This window comes from Heloderma suspectum, chromosome 12, assembly GCF_057233095.1.
Source record: "Heloderma suspectum isolate Gila_16-S chromosome 12, 16-S_ref, whole genome shotgun sequence".
In the NCBI taxonomy this organism is placed as follows: domain Eukaryota; kingdom Metazoa; phylum Chordata; class Lepidosauria; order Squamata; family Helodermatidae; genus Heloderma; species Heloderma suspectum.
This window is the reverse complement of record NC_139469.1, coordinates 26,001,482-26,019,413: the sequence shown is the minus strand read 5'-3', so window position 1 is coordinate 26,019,413 and position 17,932 is coordinate 26,001,482. Positions and strand designations below refer to the sequence as shown.

At 49.0% G+C, this 17,932-nt stretch overlaps 1 protein-coding gene across 1 annotated transcript in view; it reads left to right on the top strand.

The window, feature by feature from the left end:
* The window catches only part of PPL (periplakin), an 83,776-nt gene that overhangs the window by 61,765 nt on the left and 4,079 nt on the right, over nucleotides 1-17,932 (top strand). Inside the window, exons 14-21 of the mRNA XM_084818845.1 lie at nucleotides 1,669-1,826; nucleotides 4,032-4,210; nucleotides 7,273-7,411; nucleotides 9,841-10,034; nucleotides 11,834-11,984; nucleotides 15,038-15,121; nucleotides 15,265-15,381; nucleotides 17,380-17,472. Of these exons, the coding sequence (XP_084674971.1) occupies nucleotides 1,669-1,826; nucleotides 4,032-4,210; nucleotides 7,273-7,411; nucleotides 9,841-10,034; nucleotides 11,834-11,984; nucleotides 15,038-15,121; nucleotides 15,265-15,381; nucleotides 17,380-17,472 (1,115 nt within the window). The remainder of the gene's footprint in view (nucleotides 1-1,668; nucleotides 1,827-4,031; nucleotides 4,211-7,272; nucleotides 7,412-9,840; nucleotides 10,035-11,833; nucleotides 11,985-15,037; nucleotides 15,122-15,264; nucleotides 15,382-17,379; nucleotides 17,473-17,932) is intronic.

The window sequence follows — 17,932 nt, the reverse complement described above, 5'->3', positions numbered from 1 at the left end:
TTGTTTTTTCCTTTTCGCATGAAAATTTGTGCATATTTTCTTGCATATTTTTCTAAATGTATTCATCAACTGAATGCATCTTTGAAATGTATGCATCCTTCTCCCATTGATTAAAGCACATTTGTGTGCATTTCCCAAAAGTATGCATTTTCATGTGCATTTCCCAAAGGTATGCATTTTCATGCGCATTTTTCAAATGTACACATGCTGTTGGACAAGTGTTTGGGGGAGGTCCGCAAATCACATTGCAAGCTCAGAAATATACAGACTTTGACTGCAGATTGTGTACGAGTCCATGTTCAGATAGGGAGGTATGAACTGGGTAGATCCTGATCAAAAATGAACTGAAACGAATTTCTCACACATCCCTATCTATACATGTCAAGAGTCTGGGCATAGTCACAAATTTAACTGGAAGACTTATTAGGTTCCCATATTTGAAAAGCAATATCAAGGAGAGCCAGCGTGGTGTAGTGGCAAGAGTGTTGGACTAGGAGCTGGGAGATCTGGGTTGTAGTCCCCACTCGGCCATGGAAGCTCACTGGGTGACTTTGGGCCAGTCACAGACTCTCAGCCCAACCCACCTCACAGGGTTGTTGTTGTGAGGATAAAATGGAGAGGAGGAGGATAATGTAAGCCGCCTTGGGTTCCTGGCAAGAGGAAAAAAGGCAGGGTATAAATGCAATCAATCAATCAATCAATCAATATAAAAATAAATAAATAAAATATTTGAAATCGGTGTTCCAGGCTGGAGAGCTGCTGCCAGTTGGCGTACTCCATGTTGTGCTTAAAGGACTGACGATTTGACTCAATATAAAGCAGCTTTGCCTCTTCATAGAAGCCAGCTGTGTGCTTGGCCTGGGGAAGGCTCTGGGTTCGGTTGAAGAACCTGTGGTTTGCATGGCAGAAGGTCCCAGGTTCTGTCTCTGGCCTCTTCAGTTGGAAGGATCTCAAGTGGCTGTGCTGACTGAGAGAGATCTCCCTCCTTGGAGATCCACAACCAGCTGGAACAGACAGCACTAGGCTGGATGGACCAATGGACGGAGCCACCATCCTATCTGCAATAAGCCTCATTCATTCTACTTCTAGCCACAGGGAAGAGCAAAAAGAGAAAGGGAAGAAAGCTGCATGGATTTTGCAGGGAAGGTCTTTCAGCAGAAGCAGGCAGAAATCCCATCTGCCAGTTGTAAATCTTCCAGCACAATCCGTGTGAATTTTGTAGTCTGCCATCAAGCTTTTCATACGTATTCCTTCCACTGAAGAAATGCCATGTCAGAATCAGTCCTTTAAAAAAAATAAAAATGCAATGATGTTGAAGTTTCTCACCCAGAATCGGGCGAAAGAGATTGGGTTCCTAGCCATCCTTCTAAGGATTTTATTATGCACTTCTGTTCTGCCCCTCTCCTACTGAAATTAAATAGGGGTGTCAGCACCTGACAGTCCCTGTGCCAAATTTGTTTTCCTCCCCGCCCTAATGGATAACTCCAGAAGCAAAAGAGAAGTGTGGTGTGCCATTGGCAATACAACTTGTGAGCAGGCCATATGTGAGGTGGGGCGAGAGGAGCTCAGTAGCTGGGCCTTCTATTTCCCCACTCCTTTCAGCAAAATGAATGGCTGGCCAGGGATCGAAACAAACTTTCCCCACCTGCTCTTCCCCCCCACCCTCAGATGCAGCATCTGTACAGGGGCGACAACTGCTGGCGGGGCTGGAGAAAGTGAACAGCGAGCTAGAGAAGCAGGAGAAGGCTATCACAGCGAACCTGCGCCCTCCTTTAGAGCAAAGCCGGGCCGTCCAAGATAGCGCAGAGCGGTCCAAGGACCTTAAGGTAAAGGCAGCCAGGGGGAGGGAGGAAGAGGCCTGCACAGGACCCTCCGCTCAGGCTGGGTTTCCACACACAGCAGCACGAGTTGGCGGAAAGCTGAGTTGGTAAAATGGACTGTCCCCCTCTGGATTACGGCTCCGGGGTGCCACTTTTGAATGCTTCCCAATGTAAACAGCTCTAGCCTGAAATTAGGAAACTAGCATGGGAAGAAGAAGAAGGAAGGCTACTTCGCAGTCCTTTGCTCGACAGACCGGCTTTCCGTTTGCAGGGAGGTTTTTGTAAAGGGTAGGGAGCAATCAAAAATGTGACACCCCTACCTGAGCTGGTTCAATCTGTTCTGCCACCACAGCATTCCCCGACTGCATTGTGCTGCAGGTGCAGGCCAGGCTTCAAGCACGGCATGCCAAACTCACAATCTGCTGTACTGTGCACAGCATCCGACATTTCTCCCCACTAATTCCCAGCTTGTTGTTACTTCTATACATCCAGTGATAGCCTGGAGCAATGAAGCAGAAGCCCAGATGGCAGCTTCTTTGTGGATGGGCCCCTTCATGTACTTGGAAGCAGGAAACCTGGAAGCAGAGGTCTTCCCGGTGTACTACTCTTTTTGCTGGGCCAGCTGTAGGTTTGAGGGGCCCTCAGCAATGTGCCCTCTAGTGAGCCTCCTCCTATGTGTTTGAGGCCTGGTGGGCTTATCTGGCAGTGGCAGCGGTGGGAAGCAGCAGTCCGATCAGCACCAGGTAGCTGGGTCCAGGACAGGGGTGGGCAATTTGTCTCCCCCACAATATTTTGACCTGCAGCTCCCATCAGCCCTAGCCAGCATAGCCAATGGTGAAGGATTGTGGAAGTCGTGGGCCAAAACATCTGGAGGGCTGCAAGTTGCCCATTCTTGGTCTAGGAGCTGCTGTTCGAATCTCCCACAGTGTCCCTGAGATGTAGCGTTGCCCCAGGGCATTTTGTGAAGTCAGAATGGGGACTCCAAGCCTCAGCTGCCCAGTGCTGATCAGAGCACCGGAAATACAATTGAAGGAGGGCCTGGGTAAGCATTAGCAGTGGGCCCTGCTGAGGCCCTGGCGTCTGCCCGAGAATGTTGCACACTGATGCCAGGCCTTCATCCATAAAGTAGGGATGGCTGTCATGGGGAAATCGGCCTCTTTTGGCTCGCTGGATTTCCCCAGAGGCCCGGCTCGGCTTGCATTTGTGAATCGAGCCATGGGCTTTTCCCTGAAATCTGGGAACTTTCTCGTTTTTTCCCCTTTTTTCCTACATTGCCATTTATTCAAATTGTGGCCACAAATGGCATAATTTCCTCATGTTTCAGCCGTAATTTGTGTAATTTGTGCAAATTGCAGCTGTAATATGCTTGATTTTGGGCAAATTGTGCCTGTAATTTGCGCGAATTGTGGGTGCAATTTATGCAAATTAAGCTTTGTGGATGCAATTTGTGCAAATTGTGGGTGCAATTTATGCCAAAAGTTTGTGTAAATTATGCACATTGTGGCTGTAATTTGTGTAAATGGTGATTTAAGGGGGGGAACCCCCCAAATCTGCAAGCTGGCCCAACTTGATACAGATTGAATCAGGCCAGCTAGCGGGTAAGCGAGCCAGAGTCTGAGGGAGTCTGCAAACTCAGCAAACGTCACCCCCGAGATGGATTCCTCCAACATCCCTACCATAAAGGCAAGAAATCCACCCTGTGGGGAACTAATCTTCTTTGTCCATCAATATGCACTTCAAAAGGTCACCTTGGGGCAGAATTACCTCACCCCACCACCCCAGCTCAAGAATGGGACCAGAGTGGGGTGGAACAAAGAAGCAGAGAAAGAGGCAGAAAATCAGGGAAGGGAGCTGGCAGACTGGAAGGGAAGCAGACGGGAAGTCTAGGGGAGGAATAGTCCAGCTAGGTAGAAACAGAGAGTCATGCAGACAAGACCAGAATATGGCTGTTGCTCAGGCAAGGCTGCAAGCATTTATACCTAGGCTGGGTCTGGGGCAACCGATGGGCTGCTTTAGTGGGACGGAGCAGATGGCGGGGGCCCCTTGCTGCCCTGCTCTGCAGCCTCCCATGGCTCCCCACAAGGGGGCACCGGCCATGCAGAGCGGGAGGATCTGGGCTCAAGGCCCCAGCTGCTTCGAGCTCAGGCAGCTCAGGGATGCTGCTTTGCTGGCTGCTCATCGGCTGTGTCTCCCTCCCCACCTCCTTTGCAGAACGTCACCAATGAGATCCGCCGCATCGAGCCTGAGAAAGCGAGCAAGATCCAGGAGTGTGACGCCTTCCTAGAATCGCTGCCCGACGCCGGCAGTGCCGCTCTGGTGAAGAACAAGGCGGACGAAACCAGCAGCAAGTACAACCACGTGGTCCGGCTGCTCAATGCCGCGCAGGACAAGTAGGTCTCTTGGCATCTTCTCTGATGGCCCTCGGCCATTCAGGCAGCCACTCTGAGGGTGTGGATTCCTTCGGAGCAGTCTTTGCCGGATGGCTTGGCTCACCAGCTCTGAGCTCTGTGCAAGCACCTCCCTATGGAGCGGCTGCTCTTGGGAGGACGGGCCGCAGCTCAGCCGTACAGCACCTGCTTTGCAGGCAAAAGGCTCCTGGTTCAGCCCCAGGCATGTCCAGAGAGGGCTGGAAAAGGCCTCCACCTGCAGAGCTGTGGCTGCTGCTCAGTGCAGGCAATGCTGAGCAAGGTGGACCGATGGTCTTACCCAATATAAGGCAGCTGTGGGGGTGCTCAGTGGCCTTTACTGCCCTTCCCACTCCCTTTTTCCTAAGACAGGTCTTGTGTCTGTATTCGAAGGGGAAAGCGAGCATAGCTCAGTGGCAGAGCACATACTTTGCAGGCAGAAGGCCCTGGGTTCAATGCCTGATGTCTCCAGCGAAAAAGATCCCAGAGCAGGTGGTGGAAAAGTCCCTTGCTGGAGATCCGCTACCAGTCAGAGCAGACAATACTTCATCAGATGGACGGGTGATCCGTCCTTGTAGAAGGCGGCGTCCTCTGTCTTTACAAAGGCTAAGAAGGCGCACGAAGGGCGCACAAAGCTTTCTCCCTGTTTCTCCCTGCAAATTCTAATCGAGCTGGAAAGCTCACTTCGCTGGTGTCAGTTACTCTCATGTAATCAGTGTCAAATGAGGAAGATGGGCTGAGCGTAAATCGCTCTGCTGTGATGCAGCAGCTCATCTCTGGCAGACAGCTCCTCTTGCTTGCCCTCACTGCCAGTGACATTGCCCAGGTATAGCTGGCACCAACTGGAGCAAAAGGCAAGCAAAGGAGAGAGATGAGATCTAGAGGTGGCAGGCAGGCTGGCCTTCTGTGTGTGGCCGGGCTGCCACCTCAAGCCCTGTTCCCCAACTGAGTGGGGGGAGAGTTAGTGTATGCCGGGCTCTTTGGGTTTCTCAAGCTGCCTCCCCAGCTCTCTGCCTCCATTCTTCCCCTCCCATTAACATTAAGACCAGCACCTTTCTTTTCCAGTAGTGGTTCAGTTCCTGGCCTATTCTGCACACTCCAGCCTTCCCCAGCCTGGTGCCCTCCCGACATGTTGGATTGCAATTCCCATCCTTCCTAGCCAGCATAGCCGATGATGGGAGTTGTGGTGCAACATACACCACATGGGAGGGGAGTGGGAGGGGCCCCTGGGTGAGGAAGGCGGCATTAGAATGAGATGGTGGGTTCTGGAAGCGATAGAATGGGCTGCACCATTTCAGAGCGCAGGTGGGGGAAGCCATGTTTTGCATGATCTCCTTTGTAAAGAGCCCAAAACCAAAGCACAATTCCTTGCAAGTTAAAAAACAAACACCCTACCCGCACCTGGCACCATCGAGGAGGAAAAAAATCTAGCATAGCCTGATCCTCGCTGTGCTAACTTTCGAGTTGCAGGGATTTTTTTATTTTAATGCAAAGGATTTTTTTAAAGTGATCCCCCACTTGCAGTCTGCAACAGTACAGTTTGCTCTACCACCTCATTCTTCTGCTCGTGTAGACCAGGTCTCCGTTGCCACATGATCTGATGATAACAGTGCATGTGTGTAAAAAAGATGTCGCATCTAGGACTTGAATGCCAGCAACAGGTCACTGGGCATGCTGGGGGAGCAGCTCAGTAAGGAGATTGTAGCAGCACTGTGGCTACACACAACTAAGGATGTAGAGCTGGTGTAAAATCTGTTCCATTTGTGTTTTGCGGATTGACTAGGGATGTTGGAGAATTCTGCCACGAACTCCAGTGAGGCCGGATTCTTTAGAATCCAGCCCCCCGGAGTCCGTGGCGGAACGGGGCAATCCCCTCCGCCACCTCGCGGAATCCCCCCAGGATGGAGCCTACCTGGTGGTGGCAGCTGCTCCTGCGGCAGCTTCAGCAGCAGCTCCGGGTGGTCTTCCTGCTGCTGCCATGATAGGTTACGTCATTTGCATCCCTGTCTTTTGCCGTGATAAGCTATGTAAATATATACGTAGCCTATCATGGCTACCGCAGGGGCGCAAATGGCGGCCGCAGCCCAGCAGCGGATGGAGGTCCAGCTGTGGGCGGCCCCAGCCAGCAGCTCTGCTGAGTCACCGTGGAGTGGAGCCAGCTGGGGAGGATTCCGGGGGGGGGGGCGAGGGGAACGGAGCATCTCCCCCCCCCACCGCGGATGGCCCCAGCAGAACCAGGTAAGTGTTTCGTACACCCCTAGGATTGACAGGTGCCTTTCGTTCCATCAGCTGCCCATTGTTGGAATTTTTCTGTTTCCGAATTTGCACAAATTCCCACATGTGAAAATGCGCAAATTCCCCCCAAATGCACATTTTCACGCTTTAACCTATGGGGGAAATGGGCATTATTGCCATTTTTTATTTTGCACAAAATTCGGTAAAATTAAAAATCCACTTCCGCAAGTCTGTGGAATCTGCCCGACAGGGGAAAAGCCGGTCCACTGTGGAATCCGCTGGCCAGATTCATGAAAATCCAAACTCATTTGGTTCCATTGTGGATTTCTCCAACATCCCTACGCACAACACTTCAAATACATATAAAGTTCTGCACCAAGAAAAGATCAGTTTTGCAACCCATACAAATATGCAAAATAAACTTGCATATTTCCTCTTTTGCATAACTTATTCTGGTTTTTCTAGTCTTGGGGAGGGTCAGTTAATGCCCCATGCAGCCCACTGGAAAGCTTGTTCAGCCATCCCTTTGGTTGCTGAGATTTCCCCAGGCATTGTCCAGGTGCGATGACAAGCACTGCTTTGCAACTGCGGGGGCTAGAAACTTGTCTCTTCTTTAAAACAAATGTTGAGATTTTTAGGAAGCGGAATTCTTCACCGAATACCGCTTGCTGCAGGTATTGCGCCCTCCTGTGGCATCGTAGCACACAGGCACGCATCGTCCTGGCTGCTGCTGCTGCTGACTGAAGCATCATTGGCGAGTCTGCGCAGGCACACGTACATATTTCAGGTGGTGCTTCCGTCTGTCTTTGTAGAGTCGATGTCGCCAATCGCCTTGAGAAGAGCCTGCAACAAGGGAGAGACCTGCTTTCCAGCTATGAGAACAAATTGGCCATTGAGGACACGATTCCAGAGGACGTCCGCGCCCTGGAGCGCAAGAGAGAAGAGTTGCTGGTGAGTGCTTGCTTTCTGTTGGTCTTTTGAAACAAAGCAGGGGTGCCCAGATTGTATCAGGGCAGTCTGGAACATCCCCATCAGGATCTGATTTATAAGAGGCACCATCAGCAGTGATAGCGAAAGGCATTTAAAGAAAAGTAAGAGCTAGTTTACACAATCTGTTCCTGGGGTGGAGATTGAATGCTCCGCCTTATATAAACAATCTCCCCGCACCTAGAAAACTAGCATCTCACGCAACTAGCGTGAAGGATGATACATCAGCTTGGACTTTTTCTTTTTAATGTGGAAACGCAATTTGTAAACTACTGATCCAGCGCTCTCTGAGTGTTCGAAGTGCTTCACATACATTATCTCAGTAACCCGAACAACAACTCTGCAAGGTAGGTCAGTGTTATCCACATATTGCAAGTGAGGAAAAGTCTGAGAGATGAGGCTGGAGTGTGTGATTTGAAGCAAGGGCTTTCTGGTTCACTGTTCAGTCTCTTAGCCCCGTTGCAGTAGCTCTCAACTCTGTCCATGGTCATCTGTTTATGCCAGTTTCAAGATTCCATCACACTCTCATGTGATCAAGAAACAGATCCGAGGGAGGGGCAGCGCAAACCAACAGGTGGAGCTACGCATATGAGGGCTGAATTGAACACCCCCCAGCAACTACTAGTTCTCCTGAATGGGGGTGGGGAATTTCAGGGGCCCGCTCCGGGATATGGGGAGGGTGTGTGTGTGGTTTCAGGTGGTTTGGGGTGGAGGAAGTCCTTATATTTCCATTTTATTTAGTTTATTTGTTACATTTCTATCCCGCCTTTTCCTCCAAGGAGCCCAAGGCGACGTACATGATCCTCTTCTCCATTTTTATCCTCACAACAAGCTTGTGAGGTAGTTCAGGCTGAGAGTCAGTGACTGGCCCCAAGTCACCCTGCGAGCTTCATGGCCGAGTGGGGAGTAAAACCCGGGTCCCCCCACTCCAGCACTTTAACCACTACACTGGCTCTTGTGTTTCTGTGTTATTGTTAGTTTAAAAGCATCTTAATTTCATTCCCAAGTGAGCATGAGAACAGTCAGAGCTCTGCTCTTGCTGCTGGAGGTTTTTAAACATGTAAAAGAACGAGAACAAAGAAGGAAAAACGAAGACAAGAACCCTAATCTGAAATAGTGAGCGTCCCGTCCGCCGCAAACCATTTGAGAGATGTGGCACTGCAGACCCTCCAAAAACGGCTGCCCCAAATGGCCACTTCTGAATGGAAGTGGTGAACTGAGGCGGCCATTTTGGTTCAGCCCTGATGCAGACTGGAGCAGGCTTTGTTTCTGGTGGCTGAGTTGCCAAGGCCCATGACAAGGCTTCCCCCAGGAGCATCCCTGGAGTGTTGTCCTATATAAATGAATGGTTGCAACAATTCATTCCTGGGTGGAAAAGTAAAATACTGCAGTTATGGCCAGTGTTGCAGTGAGGGAAAAGCTTCCCCTGGCGCTGGATGGCCTGGCACTCCCTGATCAGGATTCTAAAGCAGGCGAAGTGTGATGTGTCTATTGCCGTAGAGCGCACACAGTTGTTTGAACATGTGCACGCACATATCCTAAAGGTCCCTGGAAATATACAAGCATATGTCCCACATGAATCTGAGATCTGTGTTTGGCTTCCAAGGCCTTTCTCACTGGCTGGGTTCATACGTAATGCTAATCCATTATATGGGTTGTTGAATTCTGGGTTGTTGTGTTGTGCTAACCCAGCTGCACTAATAAGCCATGGTTTGTTAACCACAGACACTCCATAAGGAGAACCCGTGGATTATTCTTGGGTTGTGAACTCTGGCTTATTTGAACTCTGGGTTGTTGTCACGTATGAACCCAGAACCATGGTTTGTTTCACCAGGCTATAGAGGCAGTTGGTAGCAGTGGTCAAAACCAGCTGTCAGTACAACAACACCCCAAAGACATTCAGGATACAGGGAGGGAGCGGGCGAAGGAGGGAAACAACCCAGGGATTGAGAAAACAAACTGTGGTTTGTTTGATTGTCTGCCAGACAAACCCTGGGTAGGGCCAACCGACCACCGGTTAAATAAACCATGGGTTAGTGTTATCTGGGAACCAGGCCCTTCTCTGCCAGAAATGTGGTTGGTGGGGACAAAAGAAAGAGGGCCTTTTCAGTTGTGGCACCTAAATTATGAAATAGCTTACCAAAGGAGTTTCATCTCTTTGCCTACTTTTAAATGGGCTATTAAGACTGTTTTCTCCTTTATTTTCTGACATGATTTCATTGTGTTTGCTTAGTTGATCGATTGGCTTGTATTTTAATCTGTTCTGTGAGATACCGAATTGCATGAGCTGCCTTGAATATGCTTGTCTTAGAAAGGGATGGCATAAATGATAATGTACAGTAAGATTGTATGAGAGGCATTTTGCTAAGACCTGCCCTCCCCCTCCCGCCCAGGCCTTGGGTTCCGAGCTGCAGGCCCACCGGCCCTTGCTGAATGAGGCAGAGCAGGACTTGCAGAAGGCCAAGAAGTGCTCCAGCACCCTCGCCAGCCAGTTCCAAGAGCACTGCCCGGACATCGAGCGCCAGGAAGCCGAGCTCCACAAGCTCAGCCAGCGCTTCGGAAACCTCAGCAAGCAGATCGATCACAGGTCGGGCGGAGCGCTGTTGGCTGGCGGGAAAGGGAAAGGGAAGGGTGGGCTGATGCAAAGCGTCGGCAATCGGAGCTGGGGAAGGAATGTCCGAACCTCTCTTTCCCCACCCCCAGTCACCAGTTATCTGGAGGAGGACGGGGTGAACGGCTGCATAAAATAGGCAACTACCCTTTCATTTATTCTCTTGTTTTCTCAGTCTGCCCGTGGAAGCCCTGAAAGTGGGTGACAGTTAATGCATACAAGCGGGCCCTGCCTGTAACAAAGCATTGCAGTATGAAGTGCTTCTATTCAGGGTTCCAGCCAGCTATGCCCTTTTCCAAGACACTGCATTCCCCTCCACTCCCAACAATCAGTCCACATTCTACGCCCACTGAGCATGTTCAGTCCTCACTAGGCTGTTTTGGTTTCCCACCTCCCCCTTAGGTTCCCGCCCCTCGCCCCCAGATTATATATTGTTTGGACTTCTGCAAACCTTGGGGTTCCTCTGAGCATGCTGATACCTCCTAATTGTGCTTGGCTGCTGCTGCTGTGGGTACATAAAGACACACACAGTCAAGGAGTTCGCTGTTAGCACGTAGAATAATCTCTATAAAAGCTGGTTCCAAACTTTCCATTACAACCCACTGTGACCAAAAAATGGAATCCTGGGTGGGGCTATGCAGATGAAGAGGTGGGGCTATGCAAAGGAAGGGGCTGGCTTGATTCTTTAATGCTTGGGATGAGCAGGGACAAAGAACAGGTTGTGCCCCCAGGCCCCCGCCTTGGTGTTGCATCCATTGACTTTCTCCTTCATAAGCGAAGGCATGCCGCTGCAGAAAGTGCCATCGTTGCAGAGAACTTTGCAGTGGGGGACAAAAGCTGCCCACAACCTCTGATGATGAGTGGCCCAGACATCCGCAATAGGGCTGTGAAGAAAGGGGGAACCTTTTCCCTCCCCTGCCTTTCCTGTCAAACTTGGTGGGCCTTTTCCTACTACAAAAGAAACAGAATGCTCACAACCGAGACATTGCAAAGCTCAAAATTGCCAGCTCTACTCATCCATCAGCTAGTAAAATAATTCCTAGTTCTTCATTGGCCATTGGTTTTCAAGACCCTTGAAATCAGATCCTTCATTGTAATTGTGTATTGTGGACATCAGGAATGGGCAGAAGATAGATGAGGATCTACTGGTAGATGACTGGGTGATCTGTAATAGATCAGCAAGGCTTTCTGACTCTCAGTTGTCTAATGACAGTCACAATTAAAAAGCAATACATCCCCAAATTAGGTTGCTGAAAAAGAATGCTTGCGGGGGAAACTAGGAGTGGATTTTTGTATGAAAGGGCTTGTGAGCTTGGTTTTGGTACTGATCAGCAATTCCTGAGCTGAGCATGCACTCAGAGGTACTGTGGTCCTTAATTATTGAGGCCACTGTTTCGCACTTGACTTCAGTTGCTGGATCTCAGGGTTCCGGTAAAAAAATCCAAAATACATCCTGCAAGCCTGAGGTCTGTCCACCCTTGGTCCACATGTAGTGGTTGGAGTTCCCCTGCCTACAACGTTCTCAAGTTCTGAGAATTCTACACACCAAAAAACATCAATGGACGCCCTGTGACAGGAACTGCACCAGAGGCAGCAATTAAATCTGGCCTTTTTTGCTATAAAAATAAGGGTTCACAGAAATTCTTCATTAATGTTTAGCTACATATTCATACAGAGAAACTATTATAGTCTATAGATTTGTAAAAATAACAGAATTTTGTGAAATCTGTGGCAATGGCCATTGCAAAGAAATCTTGTTCCATCTCTCTCCGTAGATCTCAAGTGCTACAGAAAGCAGAATTGGCTTATTCCAACTACCGCAGCGGCTATGACAGCCTGAGCCAATTTCTTTACAATGTGCCTAACTATGAGCCTCAAGAAACTGACAACATCAGCCAAATGGAAACCAAGCTGAAGGACCAAAGGGTAATCTTGGAATGGAATCACGGAGCTGGAGGGAACCTCAGAGGCCATCTAGTTCAATCCTTTGCCAGTGCAAGAAATTCACCACTACAGTGACTCTGCTAGGTGACCGTCCAGCCTGAAAAACAGGGGTGGGCCCCTTGTTGCCATCCTGATGTTTTGGCCTACAACTCCCACCACACCTAGCGAGCATAGCCAATGGTGAGGGATGATGGGAGTTGAAGGCCAAAACATTTGGAAGGCCCCAGGTTGCACACCCCTGCACAAAAGCTTGTAACTCAGGAGAATCGACCACCTTCCAAGGTAGCCCGTGTAACTGTCAAACAGCTTGGACAGACAGCACATTCTTCCTCATGTTTACGTCCCACCAGGCAGAAAGTTTCCAAGTGACTTGAGGTGAGGGAGCATTGCTCAGTGGTGTAGGACACAGTCTTTGCATGCAAGATCCAACCCTGGCATGTCCAGTGTGATGTCAGGTGGGCAGGGCTAGGGAAGACCTTTGCTGATCAAAGCAGGCAATACAGGGCCAGCTGGGCCAATGGTATAAGGCAGTGTCATACGTTTCTATAAGCAGGGGAAGGGTCATTTGAACATCAGATTGACTGGGGCAAAGGTGGACCATCAGAGTGTCCTAGGGACGTCTGTCACTAGGAAATGTGGTGCTTTGGGGATTCGACGGAGTTGCACAGCATGCCCAACTCAGTTTGCACTTGTGAGCCAAGCCACGGGTTTTCCCCGAACTCTGGGAATTTTTGGTGGGTTTTTTTTGTGCAAATTGCAGCCATAATTTGCGCAAATTAAAAAACATGGAAAATCTGTTAGCTGGCCTGACTTGCTGCAGACCGAGTTGGGCTCCGCAGCAGAAAACAGACCAAAGTCTGCAGGGCCAAACCACGAAAGCTTGTCAAACTCAACCCCCAAAACGTATTCCTCCGACATCCCTCCAATGTCCATAATGTGTCAAAACAATAATGTGTCGCTAGCTCAATAGTCTCTTTAGCTCATCGATGGCCCTGGGAAGCTTAGGGCATGGTGGAGAGAGTTATCCCCTCTTGTTTGGCTGAACATAGGTACCTGGATTCCACACAGGCTCTTTGCCATCATGGCTATTCATGTCTTCATGAGTTCTGCACATGATGGCTCTGCCAGCATGGAATACTGCAGGCTTCTTATGGGGATATAACACCTGGGATCCATATGTTCTCAAAGACTAGGCCAAGTTGTCTCCCTTCAGTCTGAAATTTGGGGATGGCAGTGGTGCCATTTTCTGATCACTTACCCTTTTGGAATATCAGAAGAGAGGAGAGAGAGAACACGGGCAGCCTTCAGGCTGCTTTGCTTCCCCCCTGGTTCACTTTGCGGCCTTCACCCCTTCTCAGGAGCACTGATCAAGTCAAGCTTCTGATCTAGGTGTTGGCCCTCTAGTGCTAAATGAGAGCATGTGCCCAAAGCCCCTGTGTCATGCAGACATCCTCTCACTTAATGCTCAAAGGTGTGCTAGGAATGACCTTGCCGCTGATGCAGGGGGTGGCCTCCCTGGGTCATCTTCCAACTTTGCACTGAGAAGGCACCTGCTGGATTCACCTGTTGGGTGGAGGGCAGACTCTTCCCTGCCCAAGATACACAGGGATAGGTACTGTCATCAGGGAGGTTCACCATCCCTGGTGTAAAAGCTGGGGCATGGCTCAGGTGTTTGGTAGAATCATAGAGCAGTGGGGTTGGAAGGGTCCTAGAAGGCCATCGAGTCCGACCCCCTGCTTAATGCAGGAATCCAAGTCAGAGCATCCCTGACAGATGGCTGTCCAGCCTCGTCTTGAACACCTCCAGTGTGGGAGAGCCCACCTCCTCCCTAGGGAATTGGTTCCATTGTCGAATTGCTCTGACACTCAGGAAGTTTTTCCTGATGTTCAGCCGGAATCTGGCTTCCTGTAACTTGAGCCCATTATTCCATGTCCTGCACTCTGGGATGATCAAGAAGAGATCCTGGCCTTCCTCTCTGTGACAGTCTTTCAAGTACTTGAAGAGCACTATCCTGTCTCCCCTCAGTCTTCTCAAGGCTAAACATGCCCAGTTCTTTCCGTCTCTCTTCATAGGGCTTTGTTTCCAGTCCCCGATCATCTTTGTTGCCCTCCTCTGAACCCTCTCCAGTTTGTCTGCATCCTTCTTAAAGTGTGGTGCCCAGAACTGGACACAGTACTCCAGATGAGGCCTAACCAGTGCTGAGTAGAGGGGAACTAGTACTTCCCGGGATTTGGAAGCTATGCTTCTATTAATGCAGCCCAAAATAGTAAGTCGGGGGCAATGGATCAGACCCAGTCCTTTTCAGTTTCCAGAGAGGTAACCTGCAGTCCACTCCACCAGATGCGTGAAGTGTTAGTCTGGGTTCCACTCCATGTGGCTAAACCTGGACCCTTCCATTGTAAGCCTTTCCAGAGGGGTATGCTAGCCTGTTGCATCAAAAACAAGAGTCTTCTGTTTTTCTGCAACAGACCAAAGTAGCTACCCCTCTGGAAACAGTAGAATGGAATGCTCCAGATCTATCCATATGGAGTGGAACCCAGGCTTCCATGTATCTGGTGAAGTGGATTCTAGTCCCCCAAACCTTATGCCCTAATCAATATGATAGTCTCTGAGGTGCCACAAGACTTTATTGTAAGCAGCTCACACTGCACCTTCTCTGTCTTTCTGAAAAATACACATTGTCATACCAATATTTCTATAAAGCAAGTTGAAGGAGTAAAACACAGATGGGCTAGCACTATTATTCTAAAGCTGGGTGGGGAACCCACAACCCTCTGCCTAATTTCAGGCAACGTGCAGAGATGGGGTGGGGGAGAGGGAGACAGATAGATGAAGTGGCATGGAGAGAGCTATACAGCGCTGTAAACTCCATCCGCTTTTGGCTTTGGCTCTGTACATCGTTGGTTCTGGGCCCTCAAATTTTCCCTGTGCCAACGGCCCTTCATAGGAAAAAGGTTCCCTACCCCTGTTCTAAAGGAAGAGGTTGCTGTTGGTCTCATGCTCTTTGACATCTGTCTGCTTGGTGTGTTTTCCAGTCCCTTCTGGGAGAAATTGCAAGCAAGGATCAAGAAGTCCAGAAAGTCTCCGCAGAGGCTCAACAGTATCAGCAGGCGGTGAAGGTAAGGATGGCGAGGCGGGTTAGAACAGCCTGTGTAGGTAAAGGGGTAGCTTAGAGCAAGAAAAAAAATCCCATTGCAGACATGTATTCTTTATAACTGTGGACGGTTCTCTGTAAATGTCATGATCTCCCTCCCCTCTGCAGGACTACGAACTAGAAGCAGAGAAACTGAGATCCATCCTTGACCTGGAAAGTGGTCGTAATGGCTTCCTGAGCAAGAGACCCAGGCTCCAGTCTCCAGCAGCAAAAGTGAAAGAAGAGGTACTTGTAGATGTTCATTTCTGCCAGCATGGCACCAGTGCGGGCAACTCTGTGAAAGGATGCAGCATCTCTCAACTTCACTTTTAAGGAGCATCTGCCATTCTATTAAGCCAGTCTTCTTTGGTTGTGATGTGGGGCAACTTTGTTATTCAGCTGTCACTTTTATAGACCTCCGTGCCCCTGAGGAGCTGAGAGAAGCATTCATGGGTTTCCCCCTGTTTGTAGCCTTAGAGTCTCCTGACCGTCCAACATCATCAAGTGAACCACAGGGGATTTCAAACCAGCTGTCCTTATCCACTATCCACCCTAATTGGTTTTCAAATGTTCTAGCTTTCAGGAACCCCTTTCTATACTGACTTATTTTATTAGTTAATTAATTAAATTTCTCTATTGCTCAATAGCCAAAGCTCTAGGTGGTTCTCAACAATTAAAACCATAAAATACAACATAATATAGAATATAGAAATTTTAAAGTTTAAAACTACAGTGTAAAAGTAAAAACCAAAATAAAACCTAGCAGCAATGAAGAGTTTTACAATACAGTAACAGATTTAAAATAACAGAGCTAAAAGACTAAAATGCCTGGGAAAATAAGGAGGACTTTACCTGGTGCTGGGAAGAGCATGACATAGGTGCCAGGCGAGCCTCTTTGGGAAGCTTATTCTACAACTGGGGTGCCACAACAGAAAAGGCTCTCTTCTTAGTAGCCACCCGCCTCACTTCCTTTGGCAGGGGCTCCCAGAGAAGGACTGCTGAAGACGACCTTAGAGTCCAGGCAGGTATATATGGGGGGAGGCGATCCTTCAGATAACCTGGCCCCAAGCAGGGCTGGCTAGGGAATGCTGGGAATTGTAGGCCTTTTCTCTGTCTAAACATGCATAGGATTGCACCCTTAGAGATACATACTTTGAGAGACTTGTGTTTAAAAATGTATGTATTTATTGTTACATTTTTATTCTGCCTTTTTTCCTCTAGCCGGGAATCCAAGGTGGCTTACGTGGTCCTCCTCCGCTACAAGTTATCCTCACAAAAACCCTGTGATGTAGGTTAGGCTGAGAATCAGTGGGCTGGTTTGCACGATCGTCCGCTGTGGCTTATGGTCTTTTGTAGGGTTGTCTGAAGGTTAAACTACCCTACAAACCCTTGCTGCCCAGGTTTTGATGATACAAGAAACCATGGCAACCCCCGCCAGGGGTTAAATTTTCAAAATGGCTGCCCACCCATGCCGCAACCCACCATGGCTTAAATAAGCCACGGTGGGCTGCAGTGGTGATGCAAATCCAACCAGTGACTAGCCTAAAGTCCCCTAGTGAACTTTATAACCAAGTGCAGCCTAGAACGCAGGTCTCCAGGTTCCAGTCCAACACTCTTAACTGCTACATCACATTGGCTCTCAAATATGTATTTAAATGCACAGTTAAAAACAACAACAACCACGGTTCAATGCAGAAACAGGCCAGAATGGATTTATGAGCAAACACATGTGAAAGGGACATGGCCCAGTAGTAGTCTGATTTACCATTGTTCTGAGTGAATAATAGGAAGTGCTCTAGGGCATATGAATTGTCTCCTACACATTGCAGGAGATGGTAGTCGTGGGCGAGCTAACTTTTAGGGAAGTGTTATCAGCTGTTATGGATGTTCTCATTGCAGAGTCCCTGAGAAACCCCAGCATTTCCCAGAACAGTTTAAACACCGTTGCACTACACAGTGTCCTGCATGTGCTTCTTGATCAAAACCCCCCAATCTGACAGAAGTCAGACTACTGCATAATCCATGTCAGTCCCATAACCACCTAATTGTTTCCTTGCTTCTCCCCTGGTATTTGTGGCCAGCTTTATTTACAAAGATGAGAACATTTTAAAAAGACTACTTCTAAGCAAGAGGCACTCCATCTCTGGTGTGCGAAGGGATGCCTTTGGCTTCTTTCCATTGAGCCTGCAATTTGGTCCTGCGTTTGTTACCTTTTCTGAATGCATTTCTGCTTTCTGCTTTCAGGAAGCTCTCCTGGCTGCAAAGTTCACCGAGGTGAACGCTATCAATAAGCAGAGGCTGCAGAACCTGGAATTTGCCCAGAATCTCCTGAGACAAGTGAGTGTGAGAAACTATGCTTTGCAGCAAGGTCTTCTAGCACAGCTTGGAAAGAGGTCCCAGCTTACGTCGATAGAACCAGCTGTTGAACAGCATTTTCATGGAACATGGGCGGGAGGGTGCTGTTGCACTCATGCTCTGCTTGTGGGTTTCTGGTGTGCAGCTGGTTGGCCACTGTGTGAACAGAGTGCTGGACTAGATGGACCCTTGGTCTGATCCAGCGTGGCTCTTCTTCTGTTCTTGTGGAAACAATGTACACTTATGCTGGGATGCAAACTAACCTTTTCAGAAAATTCTGCTCTTGTGCAAATTATAGAGCTGCTTTGTGCTAAATATCCCAAACCTGCAATATCATTTTTCAAGAAGGGTAGTGCATTCCACAGAAATGATAGGGAAGGTTTCAGACATCCCTAAGTGTCATGTGCCAGCAAGGCGCTTGGAAGGCAGAGGTGGCAAACTA